The sequence below is a fragment of the Brienomyrus brachyistius genome, chromosome 5 (assembly GCF_023856365.1).
Source record: "Brienomyrus brachyistius isolate T26 chromosome 5, BBRACH_0.4, whole genome shotgun sequence".
NCBI lineage: Eukaryota > Metazoa > Chordata > Actinopteri > Osteoglossiformes > Mormyridae > Brienomyrus > Brienomyrus brachyistius.
In genome coordinates, this window is record NC_064537.1 from 31,874,056 (window position 1) to 31,900,960 (window position 26,905).

General features: G+C 39.0%; 1 protein-coding gene across 2 annotated transcripts in view; it reads right to left on the reverse strand.

Moving 5' to 3' along the window:
* skap1 (src kinase associated phosphoprotein 1) overlaps positions 1 to 26,905 on the reverse strand; it is a 136,399-nt gene that overhangs the window by 24,055 nt on the left and 85,439 nt on the right. For both annotated transcript variants that reach the window (XM_049013650.1, XM_049013652.1), the window contains exons 5-10: positions 16,987 to 17,067; positions 14,541 to 14,624; positions 13,967 to 14,091; positions 13,071 to 13,134; positions 11,464 to 11,682; positions 235 to 288 (exon numbers count right to left, since the gene is read on the reverse strand). In XM_049013650.1, the coding sequence (XP_048869607.1) occupies positions 235 to 288; positions 11,464 to 11,682; positions 13,071 to 13,134; positions 13,967 to 14,091; positions 14,541 to 14,624; positions 16,987 to 17,067 (627 nt within the window). The remainder of the gene's footprint in view (positions 1 to 234; positions 289 to 11,463; positions 11,683 to 13,070; positions 13,135 to 13,966; positions 14,092 to 14,540; positions 14,625 to 16,986; positions 17,068 to 26,905) is intronic.

A 26,905-nucleotide genomic window follows, 5' to 3' on the forward strand; every position in this document is an offset into this window, starting at 1 on the left:
AAGGACAGTAGACTGTACGTGTAACAAGAAGCAGCATGAGGATTGGATATTGGAGGTTCTACATGTTGAGTTCTTCAAAGTGTGTAAAGGAAATACTTTAGCTGAATTTATATTTTTCACGACAATTTCCCCACGGGGATTAATAAAAGTGATGATTACGATTATGATTATTTAAAACATTTCTATACATTACTGAGTTGTGCATGGTTCACGCTACAATACTATCGTTCTGACCTGATTTTGAGGCCTTTTCTCCAGTGTCATCCAACGGATCGGGGAAGTCATCCTCTGTAAAACAGGAAGCCAACACATTATATGAGAGAGAATAAAACGTTAAGATGAATCATAGCAACATTTAACTTCTTCGAAATGATGGCAGCCACTCATCAATGAGAACATAACCTGCCTTCATTTTTCAGTGATGTCAGCGAAAAAGGATGAACTCCCAACACAAGAGTCTGAACAGCAATGCAAAGTGCAGGCAGGTGTCAAACATAAGCAGGGGGCAAGATAGAATTTGGGCATCATTACTGCTCAGTTACTAGTTTTTCAGTTATTGTTTCAGTGAGTATGACTTCACACACTTGCATATATACAAATGCGTAAACATACAGAAGCATAATGACACATGCAGTAAATCCTATAGGGAGGCACCCGTGTGCGATGGGACCTTCTTCAGAGAATCAGTTCTAGGGCTTCATTCCCTAAGTGGCACCGTGAGAGAAACTGACAGTATTAGCATTGATTTTGAGAAATTTGTGAAAGTGCTTGCATGCTTCCTGTAGGACTGAGATGTTTGAGAGGGAGCGGACTGGGCCCTGTTTGAACTAAGTCATACATATCCACAGCAATTCTAACTGTAATTACACAACAGTTAAGAATTAAAATATAAAGCATAATGATCAATATCACTCCAACTCTCATCATTTAAACAAGGGGCTACTCCATATACAGTAGTGTGCAAAAGTCTTACGCAGTCAAAGAAAATGTTTGAAGCTATTTTTAAGTAGATATTTGCCCAGAAAAAAAAATACAATTTAACATTAGAACATATGCAAATGAACAGTGACGAAATTAAAATCTAAGAATTTCTTCTGTTCTCAAAAGAGTTCCGGATCATTTTGTTGGATGGCTAGAACAGCACTGTTTCAGTTCCCTAGTATTCAGTAAATTTCAGTACCAGCTCAATTAATTCATTGATTAAACTAGTTAAATACCTTAATTAGATATTCAATACCCAAATACGGAGTGCCAGTGGTCGAGCGAAAAATACAGTGGAAGTTACATTACAGACAGATAGGTGAAAATCCATGATATAGAAAGACCATATAAATAAACATTTTTTTATAGTTTAAGCCCCTCCCACATGCTTTAAACACATGTAAACGTATTAAAACACACTTTGCAAACACATATGATATGTGGATGTTGGGCTAAGGATATAACATACTACTAATAATAATGATAATGATAATAATATTATAATGTGTATGTGTATATACACATCTCTCTCTCTCTCTCTCTCTCTCTCTCTGTATACGTAATGGAATATGCAAAAATAAAAACATTTTAAGGTCATATATATATATATATATATATAGTACTGTGCAAAAGTCTTAGGCAGGTAAAGAAAATGATGTTTAGATTATCCTCGTGTTGCTGTAAAATTATGATATTGTGCCTGTCAAAGTGTGTCAGCTTAGCCATTTCAGAACCTCTGCTAAAATCAACCTAGTATTTGCAGCGACCGTCCAGTGCAGCCATGTATTTTTTGACTTGGCCACTAGCACACCTCATACAGCTAGTCAATCTCTCACTGACTTTTTAAACCAATATATTTAATTATTTAATTGAGCAGTTAGTGAAACTGAACAAAATCATGGCGCGGCTGAGGTGCCCCTGAGGAGAAGTTTGGGAACTGAAGCGGTGTTCAGGCCTTCCAACTAGATATCAGTAACTTTTTAGAAAACAGAAGAAATTATTACTAGTTTTTATTGTGTTACTCTTAATTTGCACATATTGTAATGTTAAATTGTGTTTTTCGTTCTAAGCTCTATATATATATATATATATATATATATATGTCACATATATGTGTGTGTGTGTGTGTGTGTGTGTAATTTTCAGATATTAATGCTATTTCATTTGCACATCAGCACTTTATATAATACTGTGACGCTTTAATATTCAGTTATTAGCTATATTTTGTTAGAACTGCAGCACAGCCTGCCAATTTGATAAGAAGAAGTCTGTGGGGAGACAAAGTGAATTCCACATGTTCTGAGGCCTGAGCTCCTTCTGCATTTCCCTTTACCCGTTTTGGTTTTTTGAATTAATAGCTCCTTCATTTAGGGTGAATATATATTTAAAACAGGTTGTCCACAGGTAATACAGGATACATTTTCCCCTGCATTAATCTCCATGATATATCACTCAAAAGAAAAGTCCATCTTGCTAGAATATCATAACTCAATAGTACCTTCTGAAAATGTAACCGAAAATCTTGGTATCTTCCCTTTTTTATTTCCCCTATCAACTGCAACAAATGCTTATATGAAATTTATGATTAAGATCTGCAAAGACACCCTTACCATGCACATTTCAGGGAGAGTGACCTGGAATACAAATCGCTTAATCTGACTCCAGACCTGAGATGCCTGTACCTATTCGGCTGCCTGTGGATACAGCGTAAGCGAAACAGTCCTGCAAAATGCGACCAGCCTTTTCTTTAATCTGCATAATTGTAATCTTTCTGCTGGGGTGAGCAACCTAAGTCCATTCTTTGCTCCCTTTAAAATGATAAATTGGCTCCAGCAGACAATTGCACCGGTCTGGGATTTGGACACACAGTCTGCTTGTCTCCAATCCACTGCACTAATCAGCGTTCCACACAGCTGCTCTCACTGCTGTCAGCTCAGTATTGTGCATGATGCTCTGTGGGAGCACAGTCTAGTATATCTGGCCAGGGGGACTCTGATTACAGGCGTGGCACGGTGCGCTCTTGGAGCTGACAGCGATACCCATCTGGTCGTGCTCCCACATCCATCCTGCTGTTGTCAGCTTGCCGATAAAGCATCTCCTCCGCAACCCTATATGTCTAACCGTACAGTTTCCAGGAACAGTAGCAGAAAAAGCAGCGTACCAGTTCACCCACAATGCATGCAACTGTACGCAAATTCGGACTGCTGCCGAGTGCCGGAGTCACACCCATGTTTTTACTGCACTGTGTTGACGATCACTCTACATGCCCCGTCCTTCTACACACCATTTTCCCATTCCTGAATCTAACCTTCTCCTAAGACGACTCACCTGCGCTAAGCTCATCGTTTTTCTTCTGCCATTCCACTGACATGAAGTTTCAAAGTCACTTTATGATGCCGGTGGCTTTAATGGAGATTTATCACATTGTCAATTCTGTTTTCTTTCGGTAACAAGACAAAAGTGCCGGAGTGTGCGAGACGGCCATTGATGCTGAAAATATCTAATTTAACAAAACAGGGAATGAAAAACTCCACTATGTTCAACGCAGAGCACAAAAAGAAAACACAGATGTTTTATTTTTTGGAACACGCTTAAATCTGTCAGACATTTGTTGAATATGACCGGTGATGAGCTGCATGTTTCATGTAACAGCACATTCTTAATTAAATCCTGTCTCTGTAATGACATCGTAACATGATGAAAGATGGCAACAAAGGAGCTTAGGGACTTTGTTTTAACTGCAATCTCTGCCTAAATTTCAGTCCGCAGTATCTAAAATTCTTTTGACAGTTCCCTTAATAAAACTGAAAAACCGATATTAACACAAAAATATCTCATGAAATAAAAAGATATAAGTAAATTCAGTGGGTTTCAATTATTTCACAAAGGCCAATTGCAACTATTTTCATATACAATGAATCAAATTAAATTATGATTGTCATGTGCTAACACACACAACATATACTATATTAGATGACTATAGTCTAGTCCTTTGCTATTTACCACAAGTTAAAGGTAAGGCAAGTGTATTTATATAACAGCATTATGTAACACCTTTCGTACATTGTGATCATTCAAGTGCTTTTCACATAACAAAAATAAAGAAAACAAATGTCAACACATGACAATAAATGCTCATATGTAAATATTAAGCAGGATAACAATTATCTTTCAGCTAATACCACCAATAAATAGCAAAAGGCATTTACAAACATCCATGATAGCTAGCAGTATATCAATTGGAATTTTGTTGGTATTTCAATGATAATTGTGATGATTAAACCTGGATTGAAAAGATATATATAATAGAATTAGCTTATCATTTCAAGCAATTCCTGCTTAACATATTTAACAGGACTGACTATTCAAGGGATACCAGCTTGGTATAAGAAATTCATGAATTAAATGAATTTCATTTTTACGTTTACATACATACAGTTACATTTTTGAGTGCGAGCAATGTTAATTATTTTCAATCCACAGTTCAGCAGTCGAAGGGTATTGTGAGTTGCCTAATGTAATAAGAAAAAGCTATGCCTGATGTTGCCACAACTCCAGAAACTGCAGACATCGATCCTCTATTGATTTTGTATTGGAAGTTAATTTGCTGACAAATGCAAGTGCTCCACAGCATCGGGCAAATTAGAATAATCTCAGTCCAGTTCATTTTTCTTACTGTTCGATATACAGTTGATTTATTCTGTTCTTCACAGTACATAAGTAAAACAAAAAGTAATACTCCTCTTCAAGAAAACGACCATTTCTGTTAGTAATTACCACATAATTCAGTATAAAATCAATGACTGCTGTGTGATGCTCACTGTGTTGTACTGGAGCAGTTAATATATTGGAGTATGTTACTGCAGGTGTTAGATGCACGTTAACTTCTCAGTGATAGAGAACTACCCCACTGAGCTCCTCTATTAGTCTTCTTCACTGGCTTTGAGTCTGTCCTGTTATTCAGCTGCATGAACTTCTATAAACAAACTATTCGGTAAGATAAAAACACTTGACTATAGACTAATGCTTCCATAATAAAGATCAGCATAACCGACATGAGAAGAGCCTGCAGCACAGGGCCGCAGTAATGAGACCAGCTCACTGCAAACCCATCATTTATGATGCATGTTTAACTCCTATACTTATATACCACATTTTTATTCATGCATCTTGGTTTCACTGGATTCATATGTCTTGAGTAGCTATTTTATGCTCTGTTTCCATACCACAAGCTCCCGTACTGTAGCCATAATGTAGCCGGTAGAAGGCAGAATAGATCAGCACTGGCAGTAACCATGCTCAGTGCCTCAATAGCACAGACAGAAGAAACAGATCTATCCTATTTTATTTGAGATAAATAGCAGAAATGAAGCTGAGGCATTTTGGTGCACTGTACGACGGATTTTGGTCAGCGGGCCGTTCAGACATCTGGCTGCAGCGCCAAACCTTAGAAGCTGCAGGAGGAAAACCGCAGCCAAAATGTTTCAATACAGCAATTTGATTCAATTTTCCACTCAATAAAATTACCCATCAGCAGCGCTGCTGTTTGCCTTTTAGACTACCTCATTTCCAGATTCCCCTCATAATTGAACCAGTTTATGTACTTGTCTCGGAAAATTGGAAAAATTTATCACCTGGAAAATGTTTTTTTTTTTTTTCTACTGGCTGTATGTTTTTTAAAACTTCATTAAATTATGAATGCCTGTGAAATTAATTTTGGGAAATTTGCATAATAAAAAATGCCACTTTGCATGGGGTGAAGAAAAATATGAATGGTGGATTCTGCGTTGGACCCTTCAGGGTCTCTTTCAATTGCAATTCCATTGTAATGCAGCACTTTGGGACATTCAAAACACTGCAGTTTAACAATCCAAGCCTCTATCTGTCTCACTAAATTTGTTCACGCCTTCGCATAATGTTATCTATTAACCCGCCATTAGGTTTGACTTCCTCCTCTCTACCTAGACCTTATCACTGTTTAATTCCAGGAACTTATATAATTTACTTGCGTATAATAATAATAAAACTAGGTAATTGTCTCATTAGATTAAAAGGCTAAAAGCAACCCACTTCATTACAAACCTCTCATTCGGTGACATATTTTACAAATTCTGACTTCCCCGTTTTTGGTGTCAAACACATGGTAATCTGTAGACAATGTACTGAAAAGTCCCTGTAATATGAAGATAATCAGGTTTAAAGTGTTACAATCCATTCTGCATGCCTGCTGAGGTACAACATAATTTCATTATGTTAACAGATAGCATTGATTACCTTAACACACTGCACAATAACAGATTTACTGTAACACTACATTTTCATTATATAGGTTTAAACTAATACAGGGCATTAATTACTGTATTGTGAACACAGAAGTTGTCTCTGCTGGATACAGTGTTTTGAAATACGGATCCTTCTCTGAATAATGATAACAATAATATCTGCGAGTACACAAACTTTTACTGTAATGGTGTAAATGATGAACTCTGCTAAAACTCTATGTAAAACTTGTGCAGATAACAAACATGGACCAGACCCAGATGTCTGTCCACAAACATCACTTTTGTTAGTGTAGCCAGCAGAGCATATTTGCTTGGACATTCGGACAAGCAGTAATTATCCTGCATTTATGCCTGTGCCACCGCCAGTCATGCAGTAATGTCACGTTGGGTGGCCCCTGAAATCTGGTCACTGTCACAGCATTCAGTGTCAGAGGAACAGAGTTTTGTCTTTCTGATGGAGAAAATATATGCATCGGTTAACAATGGAATCGGAATGTCATTATCTTCAACCCTGAAGTCATCATATTTCAAGTTTTCAGAAAATCGTGGGGAATTTATGCCTAAGTTACAGCCTAAGTGGCTACAGCAGTTGTCCACATGGACAACAGATGGGAGAAATCCTGCTTATTTTCTTGGGTTTTTGAGTATTCAGAAGAAAACGGCGCAGGGACGTTCATATTTCCATATTATTTGCTGTATTATTGTTCTCCGGTATTTAAGAGTATAGAATTAAACATGCTGTGAAATGTGCTATGAGATTATGTGACAGATACTTACAATATCAAGACCAGTTAGTCTTACTCCTATAGTGTAGATGCTATTATTACTGCTCACGATATGTAAGCTTTGACTTAAGCTAGAGGGTGAACGTATAAAATGAAGGGTGAGAGGAGAAACAATATGCAAAGTCACGCAAATGTAGCATTTCTAGAGAGGGAGAGGCATGGAACCGCGTGGTGACAGGAAGAGCAAGAGTAAGAATATAATACAGAAGGTATCACCTGATACACCATTTGTGGCCCAGTGGCTTTTCTCGCTTCTCATATGGCTTAGAGGAGCAAAATGACAGCTCACAAGAATCATGCACTCTAGCTCTTCCAATTTTATTAACTGTGGTACAGATAATAAATACACTCACTCCTAGAAACTACAGCTTGCGCTATATATATAATGTACTTAGGGAGGGTAAAAAACGGAGCTCACCAAAGTCACTCTGTTCACCTTCTCGAAAAACCTTTTGGTCGTTCTCCTCTAGACCGAATTTTCTTGTGTATATTTTCTTTTCACTTGCCTTAGTTCTGTTCAAGATCGATTGTTTCTGTCATTAATAGGGGAAACATGTTTATATTGTGAAAGGAATCCCTGACTGGTGACTGCTCTGACATACTTACCGCACCGGAGCTATGATTATCACGAAGTGTGGCAGTAAATGTCCTTGAAGTTAAATTATGATCTATGTGTCATTTGCTGTGCAAGGGCTAACAGCATAATGCACATGCACTGCCATGCGACGTTGAAGAAGTATATTATTCTTAGCCAAGAATGTAAAGTACATGAGGACAGCAGCTGGGAAATACAAAAAATTATATTTACTTTTTGGAACAATGACCCAAAATCTATGAGCAATTATTTTTTTCCCCTAAAAACAAACACACATAGTATTTAAACCTTAAAAAAAAATCAGCCAATACGTTCACCTTCCTATCAACATCCCCCTCCCCAAGAATTTCCCACTGGGATCAATAAAGTAAATCTCATGTTATCTATCTTATATTATTTTCATTCATTAAGCATATTGTTTTAAGGGCAACAAAATCTAATATAAAATATATATATTTCCTTTACCTTTCTTGAAAACAAATGCTAAGAATAGCATGAATAACAGTAATGCTTTTCCTTTCATTCTTATAGAACTTTTGAAAGATTTTTTCTTGTCTAACAAAACCACATTTCAGCTAATAACCGCTCCTCTCAACAACCATATTTCACACGATAATGAAAAAAAAGTTTTATTTGAGCGCAAGATGCATTAAGATATAGCTATATCATTGTTTTTTTGAGTTACAAACCAGCTGATTGATGGGAAACATGGAAACATTTTCATTATGATTTCTGTCCTTATATCCAACTCTGGCTTAGAATGGCAGTGCACTGCACAAAGGAAACTGGAGAGCTTAAAAAGACTTTGAACTGGCCTTACTTTGTGGCAGTGTGAATAAATATGCCTATATATCTGTGTTCTATATTACATGGGAAGTGTATCTTGCCTTTTGCTATGTGGAAACATATTTAGATGTATGATTGTTGAAAATGGATGACCAAAAATAAATGAATGATCTTCCCATGAATATAGATCACATGAATACATTTCTAGTTAAGAATCATGTTATACCACATCAGACACTAGTAGCAACAAAAATTTAAAATGATGCTGAGGAAGCCTTGCAACTGGTTTTCATATTGTACTGGATAAAAAAAATGTAAAAAATTATAAAATGCTAAAAAAGTGTTTTTAATTTTACTCTAGTATTTTGCTGAAATAATCTGCCTATCATTGTCACGTACCCTCTTTCAAACACTTGTCCTCAAGATCTCAAAGTAGTTAAAATCCACCGTCAACCTGAAGAGATTAATCCAGTCTTTTCTGAGAAAGAACCACAGTCTTGGATTTAGAGTAACTGATTCTCATATCTGCCATTTTACTTTCAGCATCAAAGTGCTGTAGGCCCTAATTGGATGAGATCAAAAGTGGAATATCATCTACAACTAGCAGGGATCTCACTTCTAACCCTCATAGCAGACAGCCTTCCATCCACAGCTACACTATTTGGTTTGGACAAAAGTATTGAGACATCTGGCCATTACACCCAGAGGAACAATGTTTTAAATGTTTGTAAATCTGACTACATGGCTAGGTGCTTGATTTTATACACCTGTGGCATATAGTGTACTATATGATATCTTGTTTTTGAAAATCTCATACAAGACTGGAGACAAGACACACACTTGACGGGAGCCAGTCCCATTCCATATGGCTTCAAATTTAATTCCAAGTATGCAAACAACTCCTTCTGCTTTTAGAGACTGAATAGCATGCAGTAGCAGCCCTGGTGCCTCATATATTCATGCAACACTTCACACAGTATGTTTGGGGCATTTGGTGATGGTCTTTCTACTCAATCTACAAAGCACATGTAGGCTGTGTTAGCATATTACATGAACCCTCACACAAATGGTCAAATTTAGGTTTCAACCACCCCTCTAGTACTCTGACATGGGTTTTGCTAAAGAATGGCCAGAGAAGTGTAATTCCTCCATAGTTGGAATACATCCTCTGGTCAGAGGTGGGGACTCGAGTCATTGACTTGCAACTTGACTCAGACTCAAGTCACAAATTTTATGACTTGTACCTCGACTCAGCAAAACTGATGGAAAGACTTGGACTTGACTTGGAGGCAGGTAACTTGAGACTTGGAACCTACTTGGACCTTATAACCTGAGAAGATTTGAGGTTTAAGCCCCCCCGGATATGATAACGTTAATTTTACAATTTCAGTGTATGTTAATTCTCTGCTGTCTGCATTTTCATTTCATTGAATGCAAAGTCTCCTGAAATAGTTTGTTGGAAACATGCATCACTGGTCTTTTCAACCAATCTCTGTTTATGAAGGACTTAACCTACAACAAGCTGTGGATTTTTGCTGCTGTAAATTTTAATTGCTAACATAGGTAGGGACCTCACAACTCAACTCGGACTTGAGTCACAAGTTTGATGACTTGTGACCAGACAGCAAAAATCATGGAAAGACTTTGACTCGACTTGCACATAACTCGAGACTTGACTTTGACACGCCAAGGAGTGTTCTTTTCCTTACTTGTTCTTTTCCCTGCCTCTGGTCCCCTTTCTTAAAAACAGGGACCACCACTCTAGCTGGCTTTCATGCAACATTGATTATATTGCCCATTAATTATATTACCCTAGCAATGCTAATTGCTTTCAACATCTGGATAGATTTCATTTATCACTGCAGCTTTTCCAGTATAGACCACCATAATGGTTTCAACTACAGTGACAGCTGACCACCCCAAAGGAGCGAGGCTCTGTCTCCCCTTCCTGATGCATCAAACGGGTTGCCAGAACATTGCTGGGGCTTCCTGATAGTCTCTTTCCATAGCCCCTCCAAACCCCTTCCATGTTTGAGAGTTCCCCCCTTGGACTGCCTTTTTAGAAGCCTTTCTGACCATCAGTATCTTTCAGCTGTCTCAGGAGACCCCCATGCAAACATTGCCCTGAAGGCCTCCTTCTCCAGCTTGACAGCTTCCCTCACCGCAGGTGTCTAGCAGGGGTCCTAGTGTAACTGCCATAACAGGCTCTGACTGCCTCCTGGTCATAGCTCTTTGCAGCTGTTGCAGCGATTGAGGTTTTGAACATGGTCCATTCAGACTCAGCGTCTCTGCACATGGGAGAGGATTTTCCAGAGGTGTCAGCTGATGGCTTCAGCCAGATGTTCCCAGCAAACCCTGACGGCTCACCTGGGTCTTCCCAGTCCATCATACCACTGCCTGCTGAAACCACCTCACCACTAAGTGGTGCTTGGTTAATAGCTCTGTCCAAAACACACGGATTCAAGACAGATGACACTATCTGACTATAACGTTTATCACAGAACATCCTTGTGTTTGAACATGGTGCTTATTATGGACAACCCATAGCTTCACAGAAATCTTATAACGATTCAACAGTCTAGCTGAAGTGCAGGATTTTTTGGTGCATACGCACTAACCAAAGTCCTTTTATCCTTTTAGCGACCTGCAGTCACATACAGGTCATGCTCTTTGCCACCAGAAAACTCTCAAGCTGCACCGGCCTCAGCTTGGAATTTCACGGCAGGAGAGACTCCACCCTGAATATCTTTCTATCTCCCAAACTAGCTTGGGCTCCATTGCCAAGGTCAAAGCCAACTGGGCCCCTCCTTCTAATGCTTGCTGCCCATGTGCCACCGCACCTGAGCTCCACCTTTCGTATTACAGGGGGTGAGCCCCCATAATCTCTCCACATAGCCATTTTTCTGAATGAGCTTGGGTAGGTTACGCTTATTTGAAGTTACCCAAGATGGGTGGAAATTTCCAAGAAAAGGTAGCATTTGAAAGGGTCAATTTTTATCTGGTATTGCTATTATTCTCAAAGGGTGGCCATTACCTGGAAGCACCTCATAGATGTCGTCCTCCTCATCCTCATCATCCCCCAGCCTGCTGCTCTTCCAGTCCTCCTGGCTGCTCGCAGAGTGTATGCTGGGATGCAGCACTGGGCGTGCCGTCCCTTGGCTGTTAGTGGTTTCAATGTCATCATAGGTGTCTTCGACTTCACATTCTCCATCTTCCTCCTCATCATCAAATGGAATGAAGTTGGAACTCAAATCTGCAGAGGGAGGAGAAAAAGTACAGGCAAGTTACTTTGTCACTGCTGTGAATCTGCATCTTAGTATTAGCCTATGGGAATTATAGGGAGACTGCAGAAAGTGCTGACAGTCATTCAGTTAAATATTAGCCTGGTTTTGAATTTACAAACGTAAAAAGTATAAAAACAAAACAAACAAAAAAAACATGAGCAGAACAGACTAACGACGTCTGAATGGCAGTGAGCCCTGATTTATGCTGCGGCTATGCTATCGGGGTTATGTGGCCTGATAAAGACAAAGTCTAAAACAGTCAGATATCCTCAGGGCCGTTATTATGACTAATACAAATAGCATGCCGTGTAACAACACAAGGACGACATTATCATGCTTCGAAAATTATATCTGAGAACAGCATTACATCACAAAACACAGAAGCTGAAAAGTGAGCTGAAAAGTGTTTTTTTTACCCTTAAATTGTGAGAGTACTGAATTCTCCCAGTAAGGTTTTTTTTTAAGCTGAACATTAGAAATAAAACAAAGGTTTCATTGTTGGTCCTTTCATTTTATACTTTGGATCCTGCCGGAAAAAAAAAAGATGCATGTTGCTTCTCGTAAATCAGCGAGCCAGTTAGAGCCCATATTGAAGCTGTAGCTGCAGTCATTGGATCCTGCAGATGGAGCATTGTGCTGATTGTGGGCGACTGGAGCACTGAAACAAAGGGTATCAGATCCCCTCTGATACCCTGCTAAATCAATAACACACAAGGATAACCAGAAAACTTTCCAATCAATTTCCGGAAAATAGTGGGTGTGGGGTGGGGGTAGTGGGGAATGGGAGGGAGAGTGGAGACTCCACACTGGTCGGGCAGCTAGTGATGCAGGACATGAGGAGGGTTACAGAACATCTGATTGGATGGCGTGACACAGACTTCTCGTAATCTGAAAAGCACAGCCCCTTTTTACCTTGTGATGGAAACTTATTAGATGAGGATGGGAATACTGCGGATTTTTAAAAATAAAGTACGAAAATAACACCAAGAAAACTTAAATTTGCAAACGGGAAACTCAACCACATTAAGGGCTTCCTCAAACAATAAAATATGAATTATTATTGTACAATTTTCTGATAATATATGTGCAATACAAATATCATCTCCCTCTAGATATACATTATATCTTTATTACCGGAATTAATCGCTGTATTGTTACACACACAAAGACACACGATGCTCATAAAGCAAGAAAGAAATGTTAAAAAAGCAAATTATGGCTTTACTACATACAAAGCCGTTTTCTGCTCAGGAAAACACATTAAAAATAAATGCACCTAAGTATAGTACATTCCTTAAGTCCAAATTTTCAGTGTTTCTTCAGGATTGGTGCAGAATTAAATATGTTTCTGGCTCACCTTTCAGGACAAAGTTAATCTGGTCCACCCAGTCTCTGGCTTCCTGGGGGCTGCTGGCTGTGAACTGCAGGGAAAACCCTCCATTACAGTTATCAATTCCATCATTTTCAAAACAAGGAGCTGAGCTACAGATTGACTGTTATATAAAGCACAATATAAAGCACATTTTATTTTAATTTCCACCATAATACAGTTAATATTCTCTGATAAGAATGCGCAGGAAAATAATCATGGGTGCCAAGTACAATAAAACAATGTGAAATTACACGTGATAAATCAGCAAGATCAGCAATTCACTTCTTAATAAGAATATGTTCGGCTGTAGCCAACATACTGTAAGCTGCCAACACGACTACTTCAAATTAAAGCGGAGAAAGCTAATTACAAGATAATGCCAGGTTGTCCCTAGCAGTAATGCTGGCCACTCCTAAACAAAGATAATTAATGTCCCATTGATATAATTATGTATATTTAAAACTGTTAAAACTGGCAAATAACAGTTGAACCAATGTACATTTTGAATATAAAATTAACTATAAAATTGCCTATAAAAGTGAGTCAATCTTAATCTCTTTGTTGGTACCACAGTTATCTATAGCACTGGAATACAAATAGTCAATTAGGAAAGTAATAATATATTAAATGAAACACTTGCTGCATTTAACGCATCTGAATCTTTCGCCTGGAATACGCATGTCATACAAGATCTGATTGGTTGTGCTGTAGTAAATTAAATTTGAGTTAAAAATATGATTTATGCCTTCTTTGGTCCTAGGAAACATTCTTCTCACACTACACTCAGATTGGCCAGTATTTTAATTATGTGCGGATTTCTGTAAGGGCTAGTATGATGACGTGCATATGAAGTGCAGAAAATGGGGAGCTTTGGTGCAGACCTGGTATGGGCGCTGGTCAGGGGCTTTCAGCACAAAGCACGCATTTTTCTTTGAGTCTTTCCGCAGGTTGGTGGCCAGCTCCGCGCTGTAGCCATTGATGTAGAAGCAGCCCTTTTGCTGTTTCTCTGGTGGAAGAGAATGACAACTTTGTTTTCTGTCATTCATTAGCTTATAGACTTATATATAGTATGTGGCTAAATGACCTCATAGCAAAAATGACACGTTGTTTGTGTAGGATTTGTTCAGGTGAAGGTAATTTCTCAGGGAAACCACAGCTTTTATACTGACTATTTAGCGGAATGTAAGTGATAAGTATTGTAATATATTTTAATATCTTAAAAAAGTTCTTGCATATATGTTGTGATACTCTTTCGGTCTATTACATTGGATTGCAATTTTCCTGAAAAAGTCAGGTCCAAAGTAAGTAGGCGCTGACTATAAATAAATAAAATACTTAATAAAAATTAGACAGTGATACGCAAAATATAAACTTGGAAAACTTTGATGTTGCAACTAAACAAATGCCTTTAAAGAGATTATAAATATCTGCAAAGGGAAAGACATGCGAACAAACCTTTGTCACTGCCAAAGTAGTAAAATATGGTGTTGTTGAGGACACACCAACGCCTTTGCCACTCTGACCCAAAGAAACTGTGATCTGAACACAACAGTAACTGATGTTAGTGCATTAAACATTAACACATTTTCAAACAGTAAATGTAGTACAAGACAAAAATCGTACCTTATCTAAAAAAACAAAACATTTACAATGAGTGTGTACAAATGTAGAAAACAAAAAAAATAGCCTTTTGTTTACCAGCTTAAAAAGACTGTAAATGAAAATATAAATAAAAATGGAACCACAAAACCCACGCAAACCCATCTGTGCTTAATGCCAATAAATGTTAAAATGGCAAAGCTCCATTCAACTGGTTTATTTCAACACCTGCTTCTTTTATTCCTGTAAAATGACCTAAAAGGCTGTTCCTCTGCTAAGGGGTGTTTTTATGCTTGGAGGTAAACTTGGGGCATCTTACTCGGAGTTATTGCAGGTGGGCTCTTCCATTGGACATTATGGGAAGCAATCACATGCGTTTAACCCCTGCATTACCTGCCGTCTTACATGGAAACGCAGAACGACTACTATGAAGTTATTGACAAAATGCCATTTCTATTCCATAAGAAACACAGCGCTGGTAGAATTCAGCAGCCCGCTAAGAAAATGACTATGCATATGGAGTCAAACAATTAATCTCAAGATAAAATGTTTCCTATTCCTGTTGCAAGAGCGGAACGTGAACTAAATGGCAAGTGGATGCGATATTAACAGTGAAAACAGGATAAACAACAAAACGAATAGACTGGAAACATTGATGACAATTTTTCTCATAAAGAACGTTTTTACAAGGTGGGTGTAATTATCTCTTCATGACTAGCATGCATAAAGCTTCAAGTAATAAACCTGGCAGCATTCAAATACAGACTCTGCGCTCAGTCTACTTGGCATTTCTGACAAACACTCAATACACTCACCTACACCTGGCTAAGATCATAAATGCAAGATGATGCCCCACTGGTGAGTAATGCTTGCATTTAAACAATATCTCCACGACTGGAAAACATCCATTAATCGACAAAAGTGGAAAAAACATGGCATAAACATGACATTATGGCAACTGGCATGACATTGTACATTATTTTATCTTACAAAAGGGTAACTTATTATGCTGTTTTGTCAGAACTTGCTGATATGCTGATTTATACCAATGAATTAATGATGTCAAACTGCTAAACAATTATACACAATTAATTTGAATAAATGAAGCTTGTATCCTACTGCTACTACTACTACTACTACTACTACTACTACTAATAATAATAATAACAATAATAATAATAATAATGCAACTTTTAGGTTTGTTTTCATGACAATAATGCCAGACTTGCTTCCTACTAATAAAATGTAACAGTGTACTCTCATTCTGAATACTTAATGACATTTCTCTGCCTTGAGGTTTTTGTCGTTAACTTGAAATATGCGCAGCACGTACTGTATGGTTAATTATTCATTAGCTTGTTATGTCTTCCCAAAAGCAATGATGTGGTAAATAATAAACTACTGTACGAGAGGCTAGTCATAACATTAGGAGGGCTATTACTACATATGCTTTTTTAAAAATGGCCCTTAAAGTTATCAGCATTTTTAGATGATCACTTCATATTTTATCCACTAGCATGCTGTCACACTTACGCTGCGTTCCTAACAGCATCGGCCCCCGAATGACTATAGTAGCAGAAATACACTAGTTCAGCAAACAGATCGATTTTGTTTCATTATCAGGTATCTGAATAACAGGAAAGAACCTTTAAGTGCTAGGGGCCTGAAAAGCGCAGCTCTGCTGTCTGCAGTCCTCATTTGATGGAGAAGTTTGGTGGTACAGGCTGGACCAATGAGGCAGCAGAGGACAGAGGTGAGAGAGTGCCTACGGGATGGATACGGGATGGAGCAGGAGCAGCAGATCAGCAGAACCTTAGATCAGCCAGAAAGAACGAAGCCTCCTAAACGGGGTCTGACACAATAAGCCCCTGCTCTTTCCAGGGAGCACGTGTTTAAATCCAATGAATGAACAGCAGGAAAATATGATAGACTTCACTGGGAAAACAAACCTCACACAAAGTAATTGCTTTACATTATAGGACTTATAGGATTTTTGTTCCAGATATGTGTTATTTATGATGCGTGTAAATGAACATAACAATCGGAGTTCATTAGCCTACATGTACTGTAAGTTTACCCACTATTGTGCACAACATCCATCTTCCAATGTGTAGTTCTGAATCAAAGACGGGCCCTGGCTTAGTAGCGCAGATTTATTTAAAGTAGCTTTAACTCGAAATTATTTTTATAGTATAAGAACCTATTGAGAAGAATAATAGAAAATAAACAGTCAAGTGCAGAACATGGCAAATCTGCCAGTAAAAGTAAGAAAAAAAATTCAAGAAATAAAAGATTTTCTTACCTCTTCGTTTCTTCTCCAAATACCCTTGTTTCAATATGTTATTGAGTTCCTGGACAGCGACCAGAGGGATCTCTTCGAAGTCTATAAAAGACAAGCTCAATATTACTGCAGGATCATTACAGTCAGCTATTCAGACTTCAGAACCCATGTCCCTTCAGGCCTGTGAAAGTTTGCTAAAGTAATTAAAGTAATTATCTTATTCCTCAACATTGTTTACATTGTACTTATTTTATTATGCAAAAGAAATCAAGCTCAGTGTTTTGCAGAGTCCAAAAATGGCTTCCTTGCCAGTTTGCCCAGTATACGTGTGCTTTTCTGTGTTCTGCACTGTGGTATTACTGTACCGTCAAGGGCACAGTGGGTGTACGAGGCGTTGCTCGGCGATGACCCCGAAGACATCCCTGTCCACCACAGAACTGAATTACAGTACACTGCTTTTCTGCCTGTCTCTCGCAAGCCACAAACACATAAAATGGACAAATCAGGAGGAAGGACCCTCAAAGCTAATTTACCGGATTGTTCCGCACTGCATCTATCCTGTTTCAGCATGAATATTCCATTAGCTAAATCCCCTCGAGTTGTGGGAAGCCTGCTGCTGGGAAACAGGGAGACTGTTCTGCATGGAGTTTTATTTAGATGTTACACTGCCAAGACCCACCGGGGTGTTCAGGGATGGAGCCGACAGCCTTCATCAGTATGCATGTTGGAATGAAATTACCCCAGGGAGGAAGGCCGGCTAAATATGCCACACATGCTGCTTCACTGGTTTAATTTCATTGTTTCATTGCTTTCAAGAACATTACCAGCTTGAGGGATAACGTTTTTTTTTTTTTTTGTACAGGGACTGCACAAAGGCAGAGACACACAGGCAGGCAATTTGGGTGCAGATACATTTAAAGTACCAGATTCTAATTTTATACGTTTTTTTCTTTTACTACAATGACAGTAGACACTAGATTATATGCAACTAAGCGTGAAAGATTATTTGCTGTACCTTCCAGAAAAACTGTGACACTGCCCAAAAATTACCATGGGAATAACGGCGATGAGTGAACTCGATATGGGTGCAATGCATGGATTTATGAGGGCGGCCAATCAATACAGACTATACGTCCCATTGCAGTTACGCTCCTCCCCCGTCCATAAAATGTCTCACCCTGCTTGTATCATGGCCTACGCTGGCGGCCCAACCTAGGTGTAGGATTCTGACTGTACTCACATAGCAGCACTCTTACTGAAACAGCCGGCCTGAAATGCATAATACATTTCTGTCGCAGTCAGTGTGGCTAATGTAGGATCAAAGCGATATGGATTTGGACTGAAAGCATATGACTGGGTGTGGATCCTTGAATGCGGTCCATTCTCTCACTAATAAAAATGCTCCACATTTCTTTATATGGTATGTTTTAAACAATCGCAATAAATATGTCTAACAGCTGGCAGACCTACATAACACAACAGTCATCCATAAGCACATCACATGAAGTCTGTGTCTCTATACAGTAACAGGAAAAGTTTATACAAATATTGTGACAAAACATTAAATTATCACACTTAATGTGCTGCTGTTACAATAAAAATCGCAAGTTGTTTTGACTCAACAGTAGAGGAATTTACTCGCATGAACCAAACATGGCTTATGAAATTTATGAATTCAACTTCGTGTATATATCATTTATTCATAATTCAGATTTTATTTGTGTTATATAAAAAAGGCACAAGAACTTATTTTAAATTGATTGTCATCTCAAAATTACAATGCAGTGAAAGGTATGAGTGTTTATTTGCGCTTCAAATCACAGCTAATGCTTGTTGTCAAACAAGTAGATGTATAGAAGGGCATATAAAATACAGATGGTCGCCATGTTTTTATTTTGCTGCTGAATTTCTCAAATTTGGAAATGCGACAAAAGTTTCAATGGGAAACGAACTCAGCCCGATTAGCAGTGGTTTCTCAGCAAACAGTCGGCTCAGGAAAGTCACTGCATGTTTAGGAAGTGAGCTGCAAGCCTCTGCTGACTGTGCAAATCCAACTGGAAGGCTGCGTATGAAATGAGAGACACTGCATGTTCCTGTCAGCCCAGGCACCCTGTCTTCTGGGGCTGTGATGAACGGAAATTTTCGTTTTTAGAGGAGGAGAGAGCAGAACACCAGCACCAGCCCTCTTGACAGAAGGTGGCCAGTCACTAGCTAAAAGGCCATTATTCCCAGTACACTGTCACCAGCATCTGGTAGGAGATGGACTGTGGTCTGTGTAACGGCTGGACAGACCACCAGTTAAATATCAGTTACTAGTGATATAATGATACCATTGTTCATGGATTATTATGTCAAGTAATGTAGTTATCTTAAATTAATTATCACTCTCTCAACCTTTCAAATTCAATTATTTAATATAATCATGGTACTTATGATATTTAATGTATAGAATCTATATTCTTAAGAAATACCCTACTTTATTAATTGTTGTTTGTAATTACTACTCAAGGCTAAACACAGGTCTGTATTATGAAAATTAAATTCAGAGCAACAGCATACAGACAGTAAGTTCAGCAAAAAATAACTTGTTATACCCTTAGCTTAGCAGGCAGAGTCTTTGCTTTGTGCTGAATAAGCATTTATATAATATGAACAACCTTATTAAAAATTCACAGTCAGCCAAGCTAACTTGAGGTTATGTCTCTGTCTGTATCACACAAACGAGTATGAACATTTAATTACTAACTTAAAATATAACAAAATCAGAGATTGTTTCAAAATGACAAATAATTAAACAATGATTTAACAGTAAGTGTAGCTGCAGTTAGGTCTCTGTCCGCCACCCCGACTCGCCCTCCCATCTCGGTTTTACATTATGTTTAGAGGACAGTGACCCAGCCATCCCAAAACATTTTACATTGGCTGTTTCTGCAGCTTCTGACTTTATGTCGCTGATGAAACACATAGAATTGCTTTCATTATTGATTTTTTTATCTATTGAATTATAGATAATATTTTCTTGAGCTTAAAATTTTGCAGAGTCTTTAGAATTTCTCTACAGCTGATTAAGTGACTTTTTTTTTACCTGACTTGGAGAGTTCCTCTGTAAACTCTACGCCCATGCATACTGAACACTGCAGGGTATGGTAATAGATGCAGGACCCTTCCTCTGTACTGAACACTCTCCTACACTGTTTGAACATAAACATAAAGACTTGAGTAATAAAATGGCTGATGAATCCCCTGTTCCACTTGGCGCGTGGACAGTAGGTTATTTAATAAAACCAACAGCACCTTGTTCCTTGTACTCCTCCCTAATGGTCTGAAATCTATCAATGGCCTAATGGCTTGCTGCACTGAGCTAGCTTAAACGCTGTTTGCGGCTAGTAAATGCACCTATTAATGTAGAGAGGTATTTTAATTGAAAATTATATTACTGCTCAATTGGACAACTGGTAAATGCCGCGACACCCACACAATACAGTAAAAAGGAAAATTTTGAATAATGAAATACTAATTAGGATTTTTCTCCACATTTTTCTTGGTCACTATATCATGCTTTCATGGCATGAGGGCACAATCCATTTCCTTTGGCTGCAGGAATGTCACAAAACACGAAACACTGCACCAACCATCAATGTTGCAGTGGTGTGGTACAGACTAAAATTAAATAAGTCTGATTGTGCGCAAGGGCGGTGTGGTGGTGCAGTGGTTAGCACTGTTGCCTCACACCTCTGGGACACGGGTTCGAGTCTCCGCCTGGCTCACATGTGTGTGGAGTTTGCATGTTCTCCCCATGTCGTCGTGGGGTTTCCTCCGGGTACTCCGGTTTCCCCCCACAGTCCAAAAACATGCTGAGGCTAATTGGAGTTGCTAAATTGCCCGTAGGTGTGCATGTGTGAGTGAATGGTGTGTGAGTGTGCTCTGCGATGGGCTGGCCCCCCATCCTGGGTTGTTCCCTGCCTCGTGCCCATTGTTTCTGGGATAGGCTCCGACCTAGTAGGAAAAGCGGTTTGGAAAATGGATGGATGGATGATTGTGCGCATGCAAAAATATATAAATGCAGTGTGAAGAACGCTACTGTGGTACTGGGGGGCATAAGAACTGGGACAAGGCAGCGGGGCCTAGGAATGGGGGGAGGGGGACATCCCCCCCCCCAGCAAATAATTAAGCTTCATTTGCCATCCCCAAAGAAATAGACCTTTATACTTAAATCATTAAGTTGCCCCCCCCCCCCCCCAATATCAAACTCTTTTCTACGGCATTGTGTGGTACAGAAAGCACCATTTTAGATTATAAGTCACAATAGACTGAAAAAACAATGCTATATGGATTCAGCCCCACCCTAGAACTTGTCTCTAAACTTAAGACCATTATTAAATTTTTGTCATCTCAAAAACTTTGGTGGTACCTGACGTGGAAGATTACACACCGCCTCAGCAGACCCTGTCAATGTGCAGACTGTGACAACGTGACTTGTGTTGTCATGCCTGTCTCAGTATTAACAGTTGTCCACCAAGGAGCCTGGAAAAATTGTTGACACTGAACATGTTTTACAAATAAGCAGATGTGAGTGCACAAGAAAAAGATAAGAATTCTAATTAAGGAAGGGATGATTAATTATTCTGCTCACCATCACGTTTTAATATAATTCTGACCATCAGATATGCAGACACCCATATGGCCGCAATCACTCATTAAGTCAGCACTTGCCTGTTTGATGAGAATTATGTTCGCAATGAATGTTTAAACCATGTTTTAATACAAAACGTGTAAACATGTATAATGAAAAAATAGAGACACAGATTTATAGATCTTCTTCATAAGAGCCAGCAATCTGCTACAGCGTAAAATGCACTCCCCCTTTTAAGGTACATTTTTTCCTATAAATGCAGAAAAAGGTTTTAACACAATATTTTGTGAAGTATGCACCCCAACTACCACATTTATTCCCCAAAGGATCTTATGCACCATAAGTGTTAGAAAGCTCTTGGCCATTCTAGGGTGGCTTGGAAGCTGAGAGGATCGCACTCTTGCCTCACACCTCCAGCAGTGAGGGCTGCAGTCCTGCCTCTGCTGTGTCTGCTGCACAGGTTTCCCCGTGTACAATCCTGTGTGTGTGTGAGTATGTGCCCTGTGATGGACCAGCATCCCGTCCACGGCACTCTGAAGCCTTGTTCTCTATGCTGGCTGGGATACGCACCCCCCCACCCCACTGTAGCCTGTTACAAAATAGATTAGTATATAATTTTAGATGAATAGAACAAAGCTGCAAACTTACGATCCCTTTTTTTTGGTGGAATTCCACAAAAATGAAGAAGAAAAGGAAGAATGACAGTAAATTATGAATAAGTCTGAAATGCTCATTCAGAAGTAGTACAGAAACAGAGGGTGGATTTAAATAATCAAATATGTAGTAGTTCAGAAGATAAGTAATACGAAATGCATATTAATAAAAAAAAAAAGTGAATGAGCCTAAACTTGTTTTATTTCGTTGTTGCCCATAAAGTATCATTACACATGGTTGCTTAACACAGTGCTAATGCTTACTTATGCACAGGAAGTTACATGATGGTTAAGGACATAGATTTGTGACCTGAATGCAACTATGAGGGTGGTCTTGCTGCTTTGTAAATAACCCAACTGCTCTAACAACATGGCCAGCTTCAGATAAAAGCACCACTCAAGCAACATACCAAACATTTACACCAAATTAGTATGCTATCAACAAAAAATAATATGGCATCATTTGACATTGCGCGAGTTAAAAATTTTTTACTTTTGGTGCCAAACATTCCTTCATTGAATGTCTGGTAAATAAACAGTGTGTCATTGACCAGTCTGTCAGTTCCTCTTCCACCTCGACAAACCTGCTCCTCTATTCAGGACCACCTGCATGGACGGAGGTCCACACTGCACTCATTATCTGCCTTTTCACTGGCTGTCTCACAGCCCAGACATCGGTATTTTACTGTGTCATCACCTGAAACCAGGTTAAAGAGTCTCCATGAACATGGCTCCTGATTCATGGAGGCGTAGATGTCTCGCCCTGTTTGCGCTGTGCTGAAGGAAGGAGTGAATCTGCCTTATTGAGTGAACGTGGCATTATGGATGGCGGGGGGTGAGGGCCAGGGCTCTGAGTGGGTTTGTCACAGTCCATTTACCAAGTCAATGAGGAGGAGCGGAGCTAGCCCTCTTTTCCTGAACCTCAAGCCCTATGACATGCACATCCTCCAGTGTAGCTCAATAACAGATCAGTGGCGTCCACTGCTGCTCAGGAATCCGGCCGCTTTCAGCACCACTTTCAGCACCTTTTGTGAGCGCCAGTCCTTCCCTTGCACATAGACTGTTTCTGACAAGGAGCCAAAGAATGGTCACTGGAACCTGTAGCTCCATACCGGTAATGAACTGACTGTTGTAGCCACTACCGATGATTCATTTACAGAACTAAAACTAAAAGAACCATCACTTATCTCGGTACAAAAATGGCAACATTTACCATAATATTCCGGCACGGTTGCAACATTTTTGAATAGGAATTGTACCATTTAGGTATATTAGGGCAGCATGTCATATTTGTACATCTCTGAACCTTTACCCACACATTTTGCACATTCTTGGACTCCTCACATTTATGCCGACGCTCCGCCCTTTTGCCACAAGCAGGCGCTTGTATACTTATAGTATAACATTACGACTGAAGTATAACATTATTTACATGGGAACCTTGTTTCAGGCATTACTCCAGCTTGCACGGATAGATGGATTTGCACACACTGCATTTTTTTTAAATATAGATTAATGACTGTGATCTATACTGATTTGCAGTCATCACTCATCTATTAAATCTATTTTATTTCTATTTTTTAAGTTATTTTTCATAATTTATGTTTGTTATGTTTGTGAAGTATGTACCAATACTGCTAAGATAAATTGCTAGTGCATACAGGTGTACCTGGCTAATAAAGTGAATTGTGATCCTGATTCTGATAAATAACACCATCCATTGGCGAACTACTTAGCCACACAAGTCGAAGCAGCCTTGGAAAAGTCCAGCTGTCTAAAGTTGTTACATCATCCTTTTTCGGTTCCCAATAATAATCTATGTACTTCCACTCTAGCTCCAACAGTATGATGTCCATAAGGGAACAACATGTCATGCTCCTTCACCTTGGTAATTTGCAACACAGGTAGAAAGATAAAGGTAAGATGACAGCATGGATCCCACTGACCGCATGCTTATTACTGGGAGGGGGAAGCTTCTGATAGATGTCGCTTGGGTTAGCCGACAGATGGCAGGGGGTCAGCAGCATTCTGTTGTGTCTCGGTGACCTCGCTGATGTAGAGCTGACCATCCTATCAGCGACCCACCTCAACTTAGACACCCCCCACCGGCAGACACTGCCTTTCATCTCCTGATCTGATCTTGACTTTCAGCCCACGCTTCGGGCCTTTTCACAGAGAACATTTACCACAGACGTCTTCTTGGGACTAGCACGACCACAACAGCTGTAAACAAATTGGCGTTACTTATAGTGGCCTAAAGCAATTCTTTGATATGTATCCGAAAACTGCAAGATGAAAGAACCGCCAGACAGATTTATCTATTGATTAGCAGGTAAAGAAGGGTTTGGGTGAGCGCGGCTGATATATAGATGGGTAATCTCTGTCTTGATGTCTTTTACCTCGGTCATTTCCACCTCAGGCGAAACATCAATTCCACAGGTGGATGGAACGCAGAGACCCCAGCATAAGCTCCCGTGAGAATGGAACTAAGAGGGTTAATTCCCACCGGACTAAACCACTTTTCATCTTTCATCCTTTGAGGAAGAGGAGTATGGGGGAACAGGTGGCCTCGTCGGAGGAGGAGACAGGCATGATTTAAAGCCCATCCATTACCACCTGGACTCCCTACCCTCCAAACAATGGATCACAAAGAGCGTTGGCTGGTATTTGTCACTTCTACACAAGGCATATTATTTGGCCAACATCAAACTGCGTTGTCTCTCTCACCTGCAAACTGAGGAGGCTATCATGTACACATGAGAGAAATATTGCAGTGCACCGCAAGAAGACAAAGAGTTAAAAAGAGGAAGATTTATGTAGTTTTTTTTTTTTAGGGGGTGTATAACTTCCCACCTTAAGACATAGACACAGTCTCCTTTCCCTAATTTGTAACAATTATCCAGGATTGGCTTTCATGGTCAACACTGAGAGGCACAGTGCTCTGGGGACTGGGGTTTCGTCAGAGATTCACAACTTGATAAATGAGGGAGAAATTTTTTAAATAATCCCAAGACTTGACACTTATGGATGAATCTGCGCTTAACAATGTATTAAAAAGCCGGTGTTAGTAACACAGTGGTAGTAAAACTTTTATTGTGTTAAAATCAAAACCAAGAAAAATCTCCAGTGTTGACAGAAAGTCTCCGGATGCGTGTTTAATTCAGTAAAAAAAAAATGCTATTTTTTTTGTTTTATAACAAAAATCAATATTTTATTAATTTGTTTACAACAAAAAATATATATCACATTAGAAACAATCAGTAATTTTAAGTAAATATTCTTTCGAAGTAGCAATAAATTGAAACTCAAATTATAGTTTTAAAAAAGCTGTTCTGAGTTAAAATGTTTATTGACTTTGGCAAGAACAGATCTGATGGGAGATGTGTGCAGATGTTAAACATTTCTTGTCAATGGACTTTTCTTATGAAACCAATACATTAGCAGCATTTTTACAGAACTAAGCAAGTGTCCTAAGACTTTCTGTGAGCACTGTACTGTATGTCATTTACTGTAATATACTGTGTATATTTATAGCACGACACTTCTAATGCTATATTTGTAAACATTGCAAGCGATTCTTGCCATGAAATTGCCAAGGAGATTTCTTAATAAATAAAGTATTTCTTATCATTAAAGGTTTAGGGATGGAGGTTTCCCACAGGGCTATAAAGCTATGGGACAGTAAGGATCAAGCAAAGGAACTTCTTTACACTGCAACATTTCAACCAATCTTCAGAACAGACTCCAGAAACTGTTAAATTCAGTGAGAGACCTTCTGTCTGCATTCCACAACCCTCCTCAAGCCACACAGCTGACCCAATTTAAGACCCAAACACCACTCAGTCCAACCAGGGTCAGCTGAGTTTATTTACTGGGATTACCTTTGGGCACAAGTCTGGTGATCAATCACCACGGCAATGCCAAAGTGCGGCCAGTCCTGTGGCACTAATGTGCCTTCCCACCTACCCACACTCAACACTTGCTTACATTTTTCTTTTTTTGTTGCAACTTTGACTGCGACAACAAAACAAAAATATTCCAGTATTGTATTTAATAACAAACTTTAAATGACAGATGAGTAGTTAGAGAGGGTTCCGTTTAACAGCCCTTACAATGGCAGTGTAAACAAGTGAGATTATTAGTCATCGCTGATACCATCAGTCATTGCTGATGCCACTAAGAGTTTATTTGTATAAGTACTGTGGTTTGCTGAAACTGGGATAACTATACTGTGGCTGTATGAAGCATATTTGTGTGTTTTTTTTTATTTTATTCTGGAAGCCATCTGTTGCAATCTGATTGGTTAGAAAAAAAACACATAATTTACTATGCCGATGACTTGAAATTGTTTCTCTCAGTTATGCTAAGTTCTCTAGAGCATAACCAGAAGCCGTTCACAGTGAACACACAGATTGTTTAGCTAAGAACAGATGATAGAACTTTGTTTTGCTTGATCACAGCTGTCACTGGAAAAAAAGAATCACATTTAAAAACCATCAAAATCTCATGAGATTCCTATTTTACAGTGTAATAATCTTTAAATGAAAAACATAGCTAAGAAAGTATTTGAATTAATTTAGTATTACTGTTTACTTAAGTGAATATCTTCTATAGGCAAAATATGTTTTCAAAAACGATTCCTGAAATATCTTTA